This window comes from Vespula vulgaris, chromosome 2 (assembly GCF_905475345.1).
Source record: "Vespula vulgaris chromosome 2, iyVesVulg1.1, whole genome shotgun sequence".
Taxonomy (NCBI): domain Eukaryota; kingdom Metazoa; phylum Arthropoda; class Insecta; order Hymenoptera; family Vespidae; genus Vespula; species Vespula vulgaris.
Window position 1 is genome coordinate 435,079 of NC_066587.1, and position 17,051 is coordinate 452,129.

A 17,051-nucleotide genomic window follows, 5' to 3' on the forward strand; every position below is an offset into this window, starting at 1 on the left:
AATAATGAAAGTAAAATTGTTACGGATTTGGAATTTAAAAGATCATTCAACCTTTTTCTATTCGATTTATTTTCGATCATTTTTTCCTTTTCGAGGAATCAAGCTGTTTTCGATTTAATCGTTTATAACGACACCTGTAATATTTCCACCGTGAAGCGGGAGAGAGAGAGAGAGAGAGAGAGAGAGACAGAGAGAAAGAGACAGACAGATCGATAATGTTAAACTATTTCCGAGAGTGTTCCATCTCGTTATCGCCAGCGGCTATGCGTTCGCTTCGGTGCCTGGCATTTCCATGTTATTTCAACGTTCAACGATGGCAATAATTATCCATATTGTTCTATGAAATGTGCGAAACATTACATCGTGCTTATTTCACTTCGGGCTATAGATTCGATACGAGGAAAGAGGGTTTAGTACGCGTTTAGTCATCGCATTCGCGTTTCCTTCTATGATACGTTTTATCTTTTCTCTTTTTCTTTTCTTTTTCCTCCTCGGGAAAGGATTATTATCGGAAGGAAGACGGAGCGAAAGAAAAATCGTACGACGATTGGGGAGAGGCACAATTTTAAACATACGTGTGTATATTTGCTAAAGTAAAATTATTCTTAAACATAGTTTATCGTTAATTCCAAAATTAATTACAATAATAATTTCGTCGAATTATGAAATCACCGTTACGTCGTGATACGATGCGATACGACTACGTGTACGATCGTTTTTCACGGCATGATAAACATTTTGATCGAGATTGAATATTTCGGCGAATAATGAAAATATTATTGGAGCACCGACAGTAAAAGGGGGGTAACCTCCGACGTTGCGCATTCTATTTGAAATTCTAAACAAGTATTATAGATTTTCCGTAGAGTGGATCCTTCATTTTTCGTTTTTTATTCATTTATTTATCCTTTTTTCTTTATCTTTTCGCTCGAAAAAAAGAAAATAATATCTCTATAGATTTTGTTTATTTCGCTTCCGGTAGATTCGTAGCAAGTACTCTAAATCCGTTATGATCGGCGACGTAATGAACTTGTTGTAAAATACCATTGGGATCTATGTAACTGTAAGCACCCCTCGTAGTGCCGTCCAAAGATCTCGACTCCGTTTTTGCACTGGAATCGCCTGTGTAACTGTAATCGTATTGGCCCAAGGAATCCTGAGTATGATGAAGCGAGCTGTGAAGTAACCTGTATGGTAAAACGGGGAACACGTACGGGGCAGGCAATGCCACGGTCCTATGAACGTTTGGCATTTGTAGAAATTTTCCAAGCTGCAGAGCATTCGGATTATCCGATTCGGATTGTCCTTCGTCCTTCGCCGAGCTGTCCCGAACGTTCAATGAGCTTGGAGACGCTTGAGAGAGCGTCGGGTCCGGCTTTGGAACTTGAATGTTGTCAGCTTCCGCTTGAGACAGTAGGAATGGATTTTTCGTGCTCTGTACGGACACAGACGTGCATCGATAAATAAATTTAATTCTCTTTCTGCGATCGTCTATCGAAATAAGCGAAGCTCGTTCTACGACGTTTGCGACGTTTCCATTCGGTGAATGTTAAATACACGAAGAATATTTACGTTCTTTATAAAACATGTTCGATAAAGTACTTCGATACTATTCGTAGCGAAACAGTTTGAGAAACACTGAGTACGGTGAGCCGTATTTTACCTGAATTTCTCGTTCTACGATCTTGCTCTCGGTCGGTTGTAACTGTGCGTAACTGACGTACGGAGGTAAGATCTTGTAGGATAGAATATTCTGATCGTTCCAGTCCGCTCGATCGGCCAGCTGCGATTTCTGCAATTCCTCCAGGTGATTTCGCTTGGCCGCGGCCACTTCCGGGGTGTCTTCGATCTGATGATGCTCGTCCTTGGGCGCTTGAGGAAGATTACTCGCGCTGACTCTAAAGCCATTTTGATCGTCCGCGGTGTACAAGACGGTTTGTAGAATTCCGTTGGCGTCTACGTAGGAATAACCTTAAGAAAGGAGAAACGATATTGTACGATATCTTATCGATTAAAATAATCGATCGTCTTCTTCTTCTTTTCTTTCTTTTTCTAATGTCAGTTACAGGTCGATCGTGCGCGCACGAACCGACATCTCTCGCATAGGTGTTCGTTGCGCCATCGTCGATGACGAATAATCGTCGACGAACGCGTAGGTAGTCTCTCGTCACGCTTTCGAATAAGAATGCATTCCTTTTACGGATCGATTATTCACCTACTACCATCCGGTGACAATTTTTTTTCTCTTCTTTCGACATAATTACCTACATCGACGAAGTCAAGGATGAATATAATATTTACCTTCGCGCCTTTATCGATCGTTACACGCGCGAATAACGCGCGCAAAAAGGATTCTACGATTCGGCAGGTACGCCCTACGTACGACTTACCACCCTGAGTGACTCCATTCAGATTAGACTCCGTCTTAGCGTGATGCGGTCCCGTGAACGAGTATCGATAGGATCCCGATCCATCTTGCACGTGATATTGTCGTAACGGCGAGATGCTTCCTATGGGATTGAGCCAAACGTTTGCTATCGGACTGCTTAAGGAGGAACCGAGTAATACGCTGAACAGGATCGTCTGAAAAGCATAAAGATGAGATCGGCTTAATCGATTAAGTGTTAATCGTCACGAAAACAAAGAAACTCTTTCCCCTCGTTGGTTACGCGCTTTTATCAACGTCGAATCGACGTACGAGCGATGAAAAGGAGCTAACGAGGAAGTTTAAGCACGTGTCGCGTTAAAAACCGACTAACTCGAGAGTAACGAGAAATTACACTATGCGAGGAGAGAAACTAAAGATACGAGTTCGATCGAAGCCAGATAAGTATCCGGTAGCGAACAATGAAGGAGAGAAAGAGGCAGTCGGGAAGCTTTTAGAAAAGGGCACGTACGAAAATTACAAAAGGAGAGCGGTAGCTATACGGTACGAGACCTTCCGAGTTTCGGAAACTTCGTCGGGTTGATTTTCGCGGAACAATTAAGACGGCTTCTCCCTTACCGGCGTTGCAAACAACTTCCACGAAAGCTAGCTAACTCGGTTCCGAATCGAACGGACTCGTCTTTCCCCTTTAATTCGATCGATCGATCGATCGATCGACAGATCGGTCGATATGCAAGGATAATTCGATTTCCCTTCCGTAGACGGGAAAGAGTACTTTCGACGAGCAAACGTACGAGTTATAGCGAAATACGGAATATAGATTTTTGTTTCCCCCTTAAATTTCAAGACTAGTATTATGCGGTCGTGCTATTTCTTTTGTTTTTCTATGCTTATCACTCACGCTTATCATGATGGAGTCGTTACTTTTTTTTCTCCCTCGTTATTATTTACTTCCCCTGTCACTTCTTATTCCTCTTTTTCACGTGTCCGCGTAGAATATAATACCCCGCGGGCTCAGCTAACGTATATGAGAGTGTGAGCTCTCGGTTCCATCCTCTTATATAGGAGGATCCCCAGGTGAATCTCTCTCTCCGTCTCTGGTTGCACTGCCTGCAGCAGCACGAGCCACTCGCGATGCCCCACCAGGATGACGTGTACCCGGGCCCTATGAGGGCCCTATGAGGAGGGCCTATACGTTTCTCCCCTCAGGGCCGCCCAAGGCCACAAATCAGCCAGAGTTCGATTTCCAGGCAGATAAATCAATGTTTATAGGTCTACCTATATCGCGGGACGTTGATCCTTCGAGAAACGAATCTCTTTTTCGATCTTTCGGATATCCGTGTTGGATCGAAAGTAATAACCATTCAAAATGGAAAATGATTCAATATCGGACCGACAAGCATGGACCGAATATCGTAATAATTTTAATTAATCTACTCGATTCGTTGATCGAGCGAATTCTTTTCGTCTTTACGCGATATCGATACAAGGACCGTGAAAACGTTTATAAAAGAAGATAGAAAAGAAGTGTAATAGATATCGAAATAGTATAGGAGAGGGAAAAACATTTTTAGTACGAAAAGCCTAGCGGCATGAAAATGTCGTGGGGTATTAAATCAGATCCCCTCCTTGCCCTCCCATACGCGTATCCCGTTTCATAGAAGGACAGGGAGAATATCCCGCACGTAGAAAATATTTCCATATCGCGTTGCGTAAATTAGAGGAGGTCGGGTTTTCTCTTTTTATTGTTAGCACTGGTACGGCACTTAATCCTACGATGTTAAAGCGAGAGGAGCGAGGGGGTTGGTAGAGAATGTAACGAGTTCATCAATTCCATTGGAATTACTCATGTACACGTGTAGTTGTAACTGCAACCACGCCGCGAGTTAAATTTCTTTTCTTTAGAGTTTTTAACGAGCGCGTAGGCGAGAGATCGCGTTGGTTTTGACATTGGCACTTAAACGCGACTCCCGTGTCAAGTGATTCTCTTTTCTCGCAAAGGATACGGCTCGTTTATCGGTTTTCCGATAGCCTCCTAGCAGTTCCATTCCGTTCCGGTTACGTTTTCTATACGTTCCGAATGGAAAAGAAAAATTCTGATGTAATGGATATAACGAATGACGCGCAATGAACCTCGGTTTGCGCTTATTAAAGTAAAAAAAGCAAATATCCGCGATTCCAAGTGGAAGATATTTCGAGGTAGGTGGACCTGGCGTGCGGGAACCTGTAGGGAGGACATTAGAAGAGCTCTCGACGTCTTCTTTATCGTCGATGCCGAGGCGAATACTCTCTTCCATCCTCGTAAAATCTTCTTCTTCTTCTTCTTCTTCTTTCTTGTTGCTTAGCCGGTGTGTATGATTCGTGTACAGAGCGAACGAGCGAGCGAGCGCGCGTCCGCGTTCGCGGGATCCTTTAATGTCTTTTTCTCTCGGCGATATATAGACGTATCTTTGTGCGTTCACGCACACGCGAAAAAGACACGCGCATCGTGGATGTCGAGGCGGCACGAAAGATCATCCGTTCGGTCCATCGGATGGACCAGGTGAATCGGTACCGAGTCGGACGTAACCCGAAGAAAAATTGGCGGCTCGCAAAATTACGGTGCTGCCTCGTTAAAGTGTTACATAAATAATACACCGTGACGCTATAATTTATGAAAATGCTCGCACGAAATCTCTCGAGCCCTTCCGCGGACCCTTCGCGTGCCTACGCGCGAAACGTCGCTGTAAATCTACTTGCGCGAGTACGACCAATGGAATTCGATCGATATTTATACTTTTTGTCTTTTCTTCTTTTTTTCCTTCTTCTCTAGCAACATGTCGTAAAAAATCAAAAAAAAAACAAATGAAAAAAAAGCTATCGCATAGCACGAAACTTTTAATTGCCTATGATCTTAATTATAACGTATAGATAATTCAATTATTTTCTTTCTCGTTGGGATCGACTCGAGGAGGTTAAATCTTTCATCGATCGGGTAATCGAACGGCACGATAAATCGTGAACGAGCAGGAACGATCGAAACGAGTTTGAGAGAATTTATCGAGAATTCGGTGCTCGAAGGCAAAACCTTTCTCCTTTTACGGAAACGTGAATTTTTCTTAAGCGTTATCGTGTTCGAGCGTGTTTGAAGGATCGTCGACCCTTTCGAACTACCCTTTCTCGATTCTCTTAACGCAAAAGAAAAAACGATCGAACGCGAGACACGCGATTTCGTCGAAGTAAATTCGCCAGGGAAAGAATTTGAAATTATCGTAACGAACGACAATTTATTAACTAATTTAATTTTACCGTCGAAATCTAATATCTCTCTCTCTCTCTCTCTCTGTTTCATGCGGGCTCGGTGTATCATTCTCCTCCTCGTCCTCCCACCAAAATGAAAACTTGTCCCTATATTACACGCGTAGGTACTATACTCGTAGTGGTATTTATTACTACGTACGTACGATTAATCGAACGAAATTACAGAGAGCGTTATTCGAAAGATGGCTACACGTGCGCGTAATTGCGAAGGAAGAAAGGAAGGAAGGAAGGAAGGAAAGAAAGAAGAAGGGGGGTCCGATAAATAATATGCTAATTAGCCGGCCCGATCCAAAGACGTTCTCATCCAAGTGACTCGCGATAAACAGCGTGAATCCACGCTGTGTAGTTTTCTACCTTCCTTCCTTCCTTCCTTTCTTTCTTTCTTTCTTTCTTTCTTCCTTCCTTCCTCCCTTAGGAAGGCCTCGAACGCGATCGTGAATCACGATTGTTCCGCGAGAGCGTGTACTACAAGGAAGAACTAACATCCGATCGAAGATTACACCGGCTAACTAACGATTCCATTTGCTGATTGCTCGAGAAACTTGCAACGAATGCCTTCGGGAGCTTAACGCGAGCTTTGCAAACCCTTTTCGAAACGGTCGTGCCTATTTCGACTACTTCGACTACTACGAGACGATGACGGCGACGTACGGACTAATTAATTAAGATCAATCGAAACTTCGATAAGAAGTTCTTGTCCCTTCACTCTCTCTCTCTCTCTCTCTTTCTCGATTCTGTTCTCTTTTTTATCTCTTTTTCTCATTCTTTCTTTCTTTCTTTCTTTGTCTTTTCTTTTTTCTCCTTTTTTTTCTCTTTTGAGAAAGTAACGTAACGCTAATGAGACGATTTTAAGTAACCGATTAAAGAGACATTATCGGTTAAAATAGACATTATTTTCTTAGGAAATTGATATTCTTTTTAACGTGTATATATATATATATATATATATATATATATATATATATATATAGCGTATTAATTGGAGCATTCCTACGCACGTACATTTTTAGAATATTTTATTCAGTCGACTGAACGAGTTATTCGGTTGGAAAAGGTACTATACGTGTATGATACCCGATAGCTTTTAGTTATCAAACTATTCTAGGATAACGATATAAAGAGGAAACAAAAGATCTAGATTATCTGAACATATCGATATCGGTATAGAATTTTCATAAAACGTTGCGCCGTATATACCTTGGTCAGGTTTTCTCCGTTAGGTGCATTTCTGACGTCAACGTAGTCAAAGTTTCGTATAAACTGTGCAAATTTGTGATCTCTATGCAAAGAGAGAAAGAGCGAGAGAGATAGCTAAAGAGGAAGAGGAAGAGAGAGAGAGAGAGAGAGAGAGAAAGGAGTTGGTAGTCTCGCACCAAGAACGTCGCGGGAATCATTATACTCGTCCTTATCTGCGTCGCATGCGCTAACGCATACGGAAAGTACTGGGTGTAACATATGCAGACCTTTTATCAGAAGGACGTTGGACGTTTCTATTATCGCGCGGGAGAATCGTCGTCGTTCCTTTCTACCTTCGTACGTCTAAGCCAAGTCTCCTCGTTTTATCTGGCATGACCGCATAAACAACGGTACTCGCGAGAAAAGAGAGAGAGAGAGAGACCGAACTACGTTACTTTGCACATCGTGAAATCATGAAAAGCTCTCTCCACTTCCGAAACTTTAGCATTTGATTATCGTATAATTTATTTCTATTCTATTATACATAAAATAATAATAAAATATGGAATATTTAAACGGAGAACCGTATCGCTTAAAATCCGCGAATAAAAGAACATTGTCCATTCGAAAATTACTTTTGTTTCTGCGAGATACTTTTATCTCGCTTTTAGATGATTAGAAGCGATCAAGGTTGACACAGGAGAGCGAATTACAGTCGCCGTAGTCGGCATAATTTACCGATCCGCGGTACAATCCGTGCTGGACTGTTTCACCGAGCCATCCGTTATGGACACCCACACGCCATAGTGCAAGCATATGCAACTTGCGCGAAAATAAGAAGGTTGAGGCCTTCCTTGGTGACTCGTGAAACGAGTATCCTCCGGTAAAAAGAGAAGGAAAGAGAGAGAGAGAGAGAGAGAAAGAACGAATGGTATGCCAGGTGGAGGCGAACTTTAGACGCGTATTAGGAGATATTCCACAGAGCTCTCGAAGCTCTACGCGCGTCTAATCTTAGCTTCCTTGGGTTCGACGACCCGATACGACACTTGTCGCAACTGTCCGACTCGGAGATTAGATCGATCCGACAAAAGGTCTAAGGCTCGGGGAGTACGACGAGGAAATCGGATAAATCGATTCTTTACGAGCGTCCCTAAGAGAAATATGGCGAACAACGTACCGAGAAAAAGGGAGAACGATATTATTCGACTTCGATATCCATTTTCTTCGATTATTATCACTACGCGTAAATTCGTTCCCTCGTATATTTACATAGTATAACGATTATTTACGAGCAATATAATATTATTTTATAAACTTATTTACGCGTTAGACTAGAAATTACGAGAGAAGGAATAATTCAATGCTATGATATTTCCTAATTATCAGGAACAAACGAGAAAGGAGAAAAGAGAAAAAAAAAATAGAAACGAAAAGAGAAATGAAAAAGATATCGTGGAGAAAAATGTGGGCATTATAGCGAAGCAAAGCGAAGGTCGACCACGTTCGAAGTTTCGAGGCCATGAAATCTTGGCTCTCCACCTGCTGCCAGATACGAACACGCCTTTGCCTTCTTCCTTTACACGCATCTTCCGCGTATTATCGAGAGAGAATAAGGAGACCGCACGTAACTTCATTTAAATTCCGTAAAGTCGTTTCCGATCCGACGTAGCGGAGAAAGAGTGAGAAACAGGAGCGAGAACGACTCGTCAAATTAAGATCGAGGTCGGCGACTGTCGCAAGACATTTCCGACATTTCAGGTTCCCCGAGCAATCGAGACGGCTGTTTATAGGACGGATACGATTGATTATAAGCGGTCGTCTCTGGGAATTAGACGTCCTCGAAGCCGGATTAAATTTTTCATAGCGATATATTCGATCGCCGTGTAAAAGAATGTTAAGTCGAATATTAATGAGAACCGAAGTGATTTTATTTGTCGAGCGATCGTGAAGCTTTAACAATGATTCGATGACATCGACGTATGTTAAATAATACATATGTACGTATGTGTGCATGTACGTACGTACGTAGTTAGTAGAAACATAAATGACAGGCGTTAGAGGGAGGAGCGAGGTATCGATCGATCGAAACTCTCGGACCGTCCAGCCACCCTCCTGCCAACTCCTCCCCCGCAGCCCGCGACGTTGCGACGATCCTAGAAAAGCGCTTCGATCGATAAAATAAATAGAAAGTGATTCCAAAAGAGCAGAAGTAACGCTAAAAGACGTCGTAACGCTTAAGAGCTTGTCGCGATTTACGAGGAGCCTTTCGCTTCGTCCTGACTCTTCCCTTTATTAATATCGTCTCGTAAGTTCTCCGGATCGTCGGCGCTTTCGATTCGTTGATTCGAACGAATCTGCGAACGATATTGCGACGATCTCGCGATAGGGATCGCGTGGAAAAGCTTGGGCAACTCGTAGACGCTTGGAATCTCGTGCTCGTCACTTCGGTGAATCTGCGTGGCGCTTTGAGAGGAAACGGCCGTGAGAAGGGAAGGTCGATGCTCCAGGATCGCGACCGGCTCGGAAACGAGCGGACGAACTTCTGCGAGTACCGGCGTTTCGATCTTGACGGCGTCCTTGCGTTGCTCCTTTCCCTCCAGCCCGAGATTTCTATGGATCTGTATACGATTCCGATGATAATCGTTGCCGGTTAACAGGGCTATCGGTTTTTCGGATATAATCAACGGAGTTTTGATAACCTCGATCGCCTCCGATACGAGAGGATCGATAGAAAGAGCTAAAACGGGGGCAGCAGCCTCGACGACGACCGCATTGGCAATCGGATCGACACCTTCGGTACGAACGTTCTGATGAATCCTAACTTGACTCTGACGAGACGTTGCCGTTGGTGCCGATCCTGGAAGTAGAAAAGTTGCCAACGCTCCGTAGGGTTTATCGGTGGAATAATCCTCTTGTTGGTTGCTCCTCGAATCCTCTTCTCGATGCTCTCTCCTCGTCTCTTCCGTTAAGCTGCGCTTTCGACGAGCAGCCGAAGATCCGTCCGACGACGTGGCTCTGGCCTGTTCCTCGAAGAGCGTCCTCTTAGCTAAAAGAATCTCAGCCGTTTCTACGGGCAGATCGCTATCCGTCGGTAGATTCGTCGCCGCGACCCGGAAGCCACCCTCGTCGGCGACGTAGAAAACCGACTGCAAGATACCATGAGCGTCGACGTAGCTGTAAGATCCCCTCGTGACTCCATCGGGACCTTTGACTTCCTCCTTTGCCGAGGGTCCACCGGAGTAACTGTACGCGTGCTCTCCGGTTCTCGTGTCCTGAGACTGATGGTACACCGGAAGTGGATCCGCCAGATAGGCGTACGGCACTAGAGTCAACTGCGAGCACGAGGCCGAGCTCAGAATCGCCAGAAGTATTATCTGAAAATGTATTCCCCTTTCACTTATTTTCTTCGATCTCGTAAACGCTGGAATAATGGACGATAGTCGATAAGCCTTTCTTAAGTTTATCTAGAAACATCCTGTTTATTTCGATAATACGTTTGAGAGCTTTTAAAAAACATTGCTTCGATTCACTCGGCGAGGGCTTAAGTATGGATTTATCTCTCTCTCTCTCTCTCTACAACACCGATTGCGAATGAGAACAGATTTATTTGCTCGCCCGGTGGATTCTTCTCTTTTCTCGAAAAAAGAAGAAAGTTCTGGAGTGTCGTCGAGTCGTGCTCAGCTTTTTAGAATTCCTTTCGTGAAGAGGTCCAAGAGACACTTTCGGATTCAAGCTGGGTAGGTTGTCCAAAGAGAGAAAAAGAAAGAGAGAGAGAGAGAGAGAGAAGCGAATTTTAGGTCCGAGCGTTGACAGCACCGAGGGGGCTACTCTTTCCCTTGAACGCATGCCGCTTGGGGTGAGTTTATACTTGCATGAGTCTCCAGAGATTCAGCTCTCTTTACGACCCAATAAGACCCGTATAAATGTTCTCGGACCGAGAAAAAGATAGAGAGAAAGAAAAAGAGAGGAAAAAATCGAGAAACGATCTTCTTACAAATCGAATGCGATTCGATAACGATCCATAAAGAGATCCCTTTTAATGATCGATAAAAAACTTTTAAAAAACACACGGTCCGATGAAACTTTGTATATATCTCGTACATCATTATTCCTTCGCTCGATCTATTAATCCCATAGGAGGAAAACGTCGAAAGAGACGAAACATTCTGTGAATTTGAGAGAAATTAGAAGGGGGAACAAGATAGATAGATAGATAGATATATAGGATAGATAGATGGATGGATAGATGGATGGAGAAAGAGAGAGAGAGGGAGAGAGAGAGAGAGAGGGATGGACGTAATCAGCGGTCGAAGTTTCACGATCCCCGTGTACTCATATTTACACATTGCGGATGGCCGCACTCGTGATTGGAATAGCCGATGTTCGGTCGTCTGGATTTTGCGACGATTTACAGTTTATCCCCGTCGTATTTACTTGGTCATATATGTAGACTCATAGTTGAAATACGACGATATTTATATACGACGAATGTTACCTAGACTTTCCTAATTGCTAAAATATAGTTTCGCTTAATTAGAAGCTGTTGATTTATGATACCAAAGTCTCGACGGAAATTTGGAAAAAAGCAAAAGCAGTCGGAGAAATTTTCGAATACTTGTTTGAAATTGAATAACTTTTCTTAAAGTAACACAAGTCAAGTTTGAAACTAATTTAGGATCGTTCCAAGTTCCGAGAAGAAAGTCAGAGGAAAGATCAAAGGACTCACCATTGGCTGCATCGTGTAACAAACTCGACTTCTCTTCCAACCTCCTTCTTCGAAGGACTGTTCGGATTATGCACCTTGCTTTCGATCTCGATTTGACTTATATACGTTGCCGAGACAAGAAGAAGTCGAGTACGATGACTTCGAACCAGGAACCAGGGGTATCCTCAGTCGAAGGACGAGCAAACGAGATCCGTTCACCGAATTCTTCCTTCTCGGTATCCCTCCATCCGGGATCGAAGATTCTGTCTCTTTCTCGCCTTCTCTCTCTCTCTCTCTCTCTCTCTCTCTTATTCTCTCGCGAGACTGGCGTATAGATTTTCTTTGTCGTCTTTTGCCGGCAGTCAAACAGAGAAATAAGACGAAGACGAAGACGAAGAAGAAGCAAGCTAAAAGCAAGAACAAGAATATTCCTACTAATAGTAGCTATATACGCTCGATACTAAATTAATGTTATCGCGTTAACTTGTACCTATATTCCCTCTCGAAATAGCAACCAGCAATAATGACGATTAAAATGACGATAAAGGGAGCCTAATGAAGGTATTACGAAGTTATAATTACGCTTCGGATCGATAATAGTTAAACGGAGCCACGCGAGTTATCCTATTATATAATTTATCACATCCTTCCGAAACTTTCTATTAAGAGTTAACATAGATATTACTTATCTTCACGAGATCGTTCGTTTAATTGATATTAACGTTTAACGTTACCAAAAATTTTCTTCGTCGTGTTTCACGATATCTCCTTTTTCTATTTCTTTTTCTTCTATTTTTGTTTTACGAGATATAATCGTTACTCGGCTTTAAAGCGCTCGGCTATCGTGTTAAACCGCAAACGAAGTAAAAGAAGGACAAAGTCTGATCTCTTTCTCGAGTTCCTTTACTCTACCAGCTTTCCCGAGGTCGTTCGGTATGACTTTTGTTAACGACGAGTATATGGGACTTTTTATTTTATTTTCTTCGTTGTAAAGCTGCACGTAGGTAAGTACTTACATACTTACATTCGTCTACCTTTCATGGGCCACCAACGGTGCCATTAGCGTCTCCAAAAGTTGCTATACGTACGTAAATATAAAATGCAAATGCAAATGAGAGGTCGGGAATCTCGTCGAACGAATTAAACCTCGAGCGAAACAACTCTTCTCTATCCGTTCGTCTTTCTTCTCTCTTTTTTTTTTTTTTTTAAAGAAATAGGTATGTAATTTGAACGAACCGGAGAATGTGGCTGATAGCTAAGTACATTTTCGAGTGTAAAAATGATCAAAGGTGAGATCGAGAGGTTGTCGAAGGCAAAGAAGCGACAGGACCGATCGAGAAAGAAGAAAATAATTCGTTTGTCCTTGACAGAAGTACGTACATATTGTACGTGATCGCGTAAATTGAAATCGTTTAGCTACCAGGATCTTCTTTTCTCTTCTTTGCTTCTCTCTTTTCCCCATACCAAACAAGCGCAGACGGACGAGTATCTTTCGCCCTAACCGTAATAAAATCACGCGACCCTCGTCCTTGGCGTTATTCACCGTACCTGACCCGGACATAACGCTCGTACTTCGCGATGCAAGGTACTTACTTGCTAGCAAAGCATATAATGCCGATCCGTGTAAAGTACGCGTGACCAATCTTCTGGCGAATTAAAGCCGAATTGATATTTATCTCTAGCCGAATGAACGTTTACCTATGAGATTCTTGTATCTTCGTTTTCGAAACTACACGTATGGATAGTTGGATATTCCTTTCTCGAAAGCAAGTACGACGTTGGTTTTTATGAGGGCGTTTAATGATTCCGTCGAAGGTCATCGAACTCGTAAAAAAGAAAATCCAAGAGTTCGTTTAGCGAGCGTGCTAGTGGATTCGATCCTTTAAAGGGTATCTTTACAGGGTCATTCGTCGTTGGAAAAGCTCGTGAACGCGAGCAGGAGTGTGTAGGTGGAGACAATCGGCCGTGTATCTCGTTCATACTCTTTCTTTCTCTCTCCCTTCCTCCCTCTTGCGAGAAGGAGCAGCGGCGAATCCGAAGCCATCTCACGGATGTCTATTTGTTTTCGCGCTACCAACGACTGGACAACGCGTACGTGGGAAGGGCTCGTGAGAGATGGCTCGTAGGCGAGGATAGCCGAGTCAAAAGCGTGGATAATCGGAGAATAGAATAACGTCGACGCTTTGAAAAAGAGGGTGTGGATATAAGAAAGATTAAAGAACTGCTAGGCGTGAATTAATGATAATGCCCTTAGGAACAAGACCGACCTATTGTTAGTTCAAGGTAATCCTATACCTAGCACCTTGGAAGAAAACGATCAATTGTTATCTCCACAATTTTTGTCATCTCCGAAATTTTTTCAAATCGATATCGAGAACGAAAAGTCTTTAAAAAAAGGCTCTTTTCGTTCAAGGACACAGCGTTCTCCCTTATCCGTAGGATCCGAGAACGTAAGAAAGTCCATCCTGGTAGGAAGATCCAAGGACGGTAAAATGATTCGATTTAAAAATCGCGAAGAGCTCTCGCGGAGCACACCCACGTCCGCACCGTAGATCCGGTCACATATTTGTGGAGGTCGCCTTATGTCGTAAACAACGCGAACGTAATGCCGTCCAGTCGAGAGACCACACCCGGCGTACATACGAGCACATAAACACCGAAGAACCCTATCGTAACTGGTCGTTTTAGCGTTCGAGCTCGGCTTCGCATCGCTCGTCTTTCTTATATTTGAAACAGCGGGGTGGAAATGAAACAGGTACGTGAAAAATGATTATGAGAGAGAAAGAGAAAGAGAGCGAGGGATAATTACATCTATTTTCTCTCTTTTTTTTTTTTTTTTCGATCAGTTAATTTATACACATGTACAGTTTTGATTGCTTTTTCTTTCTTTTTCATCGACTTCGTTGATTCATTGCTTTTTTATTGAATCGAGGAATACCAGACACTTTTATTATTATCCGTATAGCAAGCTTCATTCTTCAGGATCGACCATTATCGTGAGAATGTCCCTTTGCCTGACGACCGTCAGTTTTAGTGGACCGGAACTTTCTAACGCTTTGTATATATTCACAGCGGCTAATACGGGCACTTCGTTGACGTGCGTAATTATATCTCCCGCTTGCAAGCCACCACTATATCGATAAAAACAAAAAAAGAAAAAGAAAAGAAAAAAATAAAAGGAACGTACAAACGTTAAGGATAACGAGCAGCGATAAACAACGGTAGATCGTGTTTCAATACTCACCAGTAAGCGGGAGAATCGACGATTACTCTCCAAACGAATACTCCGTGTTTGATCATCTCTAAGGCGGAGCCTCTTTTGTTTTGTAATTCGAAGAGAATATCAGGAGTAATAGTTAACATCGTTATACCCATGTATCTCCTTCTATGCGTTTCCATCGGTTCGGGAATTTTACCTTTAATGGAACGTTATTGTAATGGGAGCGGAACGTTACATCGTTACGATCAAACGATTAAAGGTTACCTTTGTTTTTTCTACGTATTTCGGCTTTCCGCAAAAACTCTTTCGCATAATCTATAGGAATAGCGAAAGAAATACCCGCGGTAACTTTCATGGCATTTATACCGATCGCTTCGCCGTTTAAATTCACTAATGGTCCTCCAGAATTTCCAAACTAGAAATAAACGTAGCCTCCTATTACAAGAATATCGAGTATTGCATTGTTTTCTTCGTTTCATCGTAACTAACGGTAATCGCAGCATCGGTCTGAATATACGTCAGATTCTTCTTGTCAAGACCAAGTTCTTCGCTTGGTCTATTCGTACTGCTCACTATTCCGCTAGTTATCGTGTTACTTAACGAAAGAGGCGAACCAATAGCGATTACAAATTCTCCTGGTCTAATGTCGGACGAATTTCCCAATTTCATTACCGGCAAATTTGTCTGTAAATACAAACGCATCAAATCTATATTTATGCGATGTATATGCGAGAGCAATTACCTCCATTTCCAACAAGTAGGCATTTCTAATAAGACGGATCAATTATTCTCACAAATACTATATATAAAAGTATAAAGTTTGTCCAGAGATTTTACCTTATTAATTCTTACAGTCGCCAGATCGCTTTGCATGTCGACGTCCTCTATCAGGCCGGTATATACAGTTCCATCGTGTAGACGAACCTAGAAAGAATACATTCCCATAGAAGTAAGACAGAAGTGTTCTCAAAAGGTATTCTTTAGCTGTAACATAACGTAACATTGCGTCTACCTTCACGGTGGTACCACGTTTCTTAATCACGACATGAGCGTTGGTTAATATCAGACCGTCGGAACCAACAATAAATCCACAGCCGTTACTAGCTGTGATAGGTCTCCCTGTGAACATATCTAATCTATTTTTAAATTAATTATTACAAAAGGTTTTAACGAAATATATGAGTCAACACGATCGTACATAAAAAGAACAATTATGTAAAGTACGATACGACGAAACGACGAACGTGTGACGTTTACTTACTTTTTTTCATCTTTGATCTCTATGTACACCACCGAAGGTGCTGATATTGCCACTACGTCCGCTATAAAATTATATTTCTCTCTGTAATCCACAAGACTCGGTGTAAAGATTGTCAGAGACTTGACGACAGGCATCCCAAAGGTGAAATCCCTGAATCGTTCGTAGAAATCATTTCTTTTTTTGTACAAGAAATAACCGATCCCCGAAATGACTAACGTATAGGTTAAAAAATGTTTTCCACTTCTGCCATAAATTCTGTTATCTCGTTGACACAAATGTTTACTTCTTACTTGATCCGCTTTAATGGAAACGACAGATCGTATGTGCGACAAGTAATCTTTTTTAAAAATACTAAAATATACGCGCAACAAGAGAACGGTCATTTTTAAATTTATTCAAAATTCAAGCAGTTCGGCATTTTCGCTCGAAGCACGTGCGACTTCAGCGACAGATGTGGACAAGATACGAACTAAAAGCTCAATAGAGAAAAACTGTGTTCGCTGTGAATACTCTATCGGATCGGTACATAAGCTTTCGTATAGATCATAAAGCGCCACGAAAATTTTTCTTTCCGATTAAAGTTATTCATACGCAGCTAAAACTTATTTAAGCAGTCATTGCATTATTTGCGATCGAAAATGATGGACATAATTAAAGTTCCGCCAGATCGAAAATCAAAGTACTTACAAGAAAGAAAATATACCTATCCAAGAGTTGTTTCTTATATCAAATGATACTTCGACGAATTCTGATGATCAAAATACCGGATTGAAAAATATTCTTAAATGCATCGAGATATTCAAAGTTGAAATAATTATAAACGCGTATGAGAAACAAGTAAGACCCTAATAAATAAATGCACTTACTATGAATCAAAATTTAATGAACCATTGACGAGTAAATCTTTGAAGAAAAGTTGCTCGCTCAATGCACTTTTACAAATTAATTACAACCGATCGCTCGTACCGACCTTCATCCTCCTTCATCGGACCTTTCATCCTCG

General features: G+C 42.1%; 2 protein-coding genes across 2 annotated transcripts; both read right to left on the bottom strand.

The window, feature by feature from the left end:
* Positions 1-458: 458 nt before the first annotated feature.
* On the bottom strand, positions 459-11,736 carry LOC127061941 (uncharacterized). Its single transcript, XM_050989463.1, has 6 exons — positions 11,589-11,736; positions 9,119-10,236; positions 6,884-6,914; positions 2,391-2,583; positions 1,664-1,971; positions 459-1,435 (listed from the first exon to the last, which is right to left on the bottom strand). The coding sequence occupies exons 1-6, from the start codon at positions 11,598-11,600 to the stop codon at positions 965-967; spliced, it is 2,133 nt and encodes a 710-aa protein (XP_050845420.1). The 5' UTR covers positions 11,601-11,736; the 3' UTR covers positions 459-964.
* Positions 11,737-14,361: 2,625 nt separating this feature from the next.
* On the bottom strand, positions 14,362-16,507 carry LOC127061692 (serine protease HTRA2, mitochondrial). The gene is made up of 7 exons (XM_050988939.1): positions 16,049-16,507; positions 15,800-15,923; positions 15,625-15,711; positions 15,277-15,471; positions 15,052-15,202; positions 14,812-14,983; positions 14,362-14,698 (listed from the first exon to the last, which is right to left on the bottom strand). Exons 1-7 carry the CDS (start codon positions 16,429-16,431, stop codon positions 14,539-14,541), a joined length of 1,272 nt encoding a protein of 423 aa, XP_050844896.1. The 5' UTR covers positions 16,432-16,507; the 3' UTR covers positions 14,362-14,538.
* Positions 16,508-17,051: the final 544 nt, after the last annotated feature.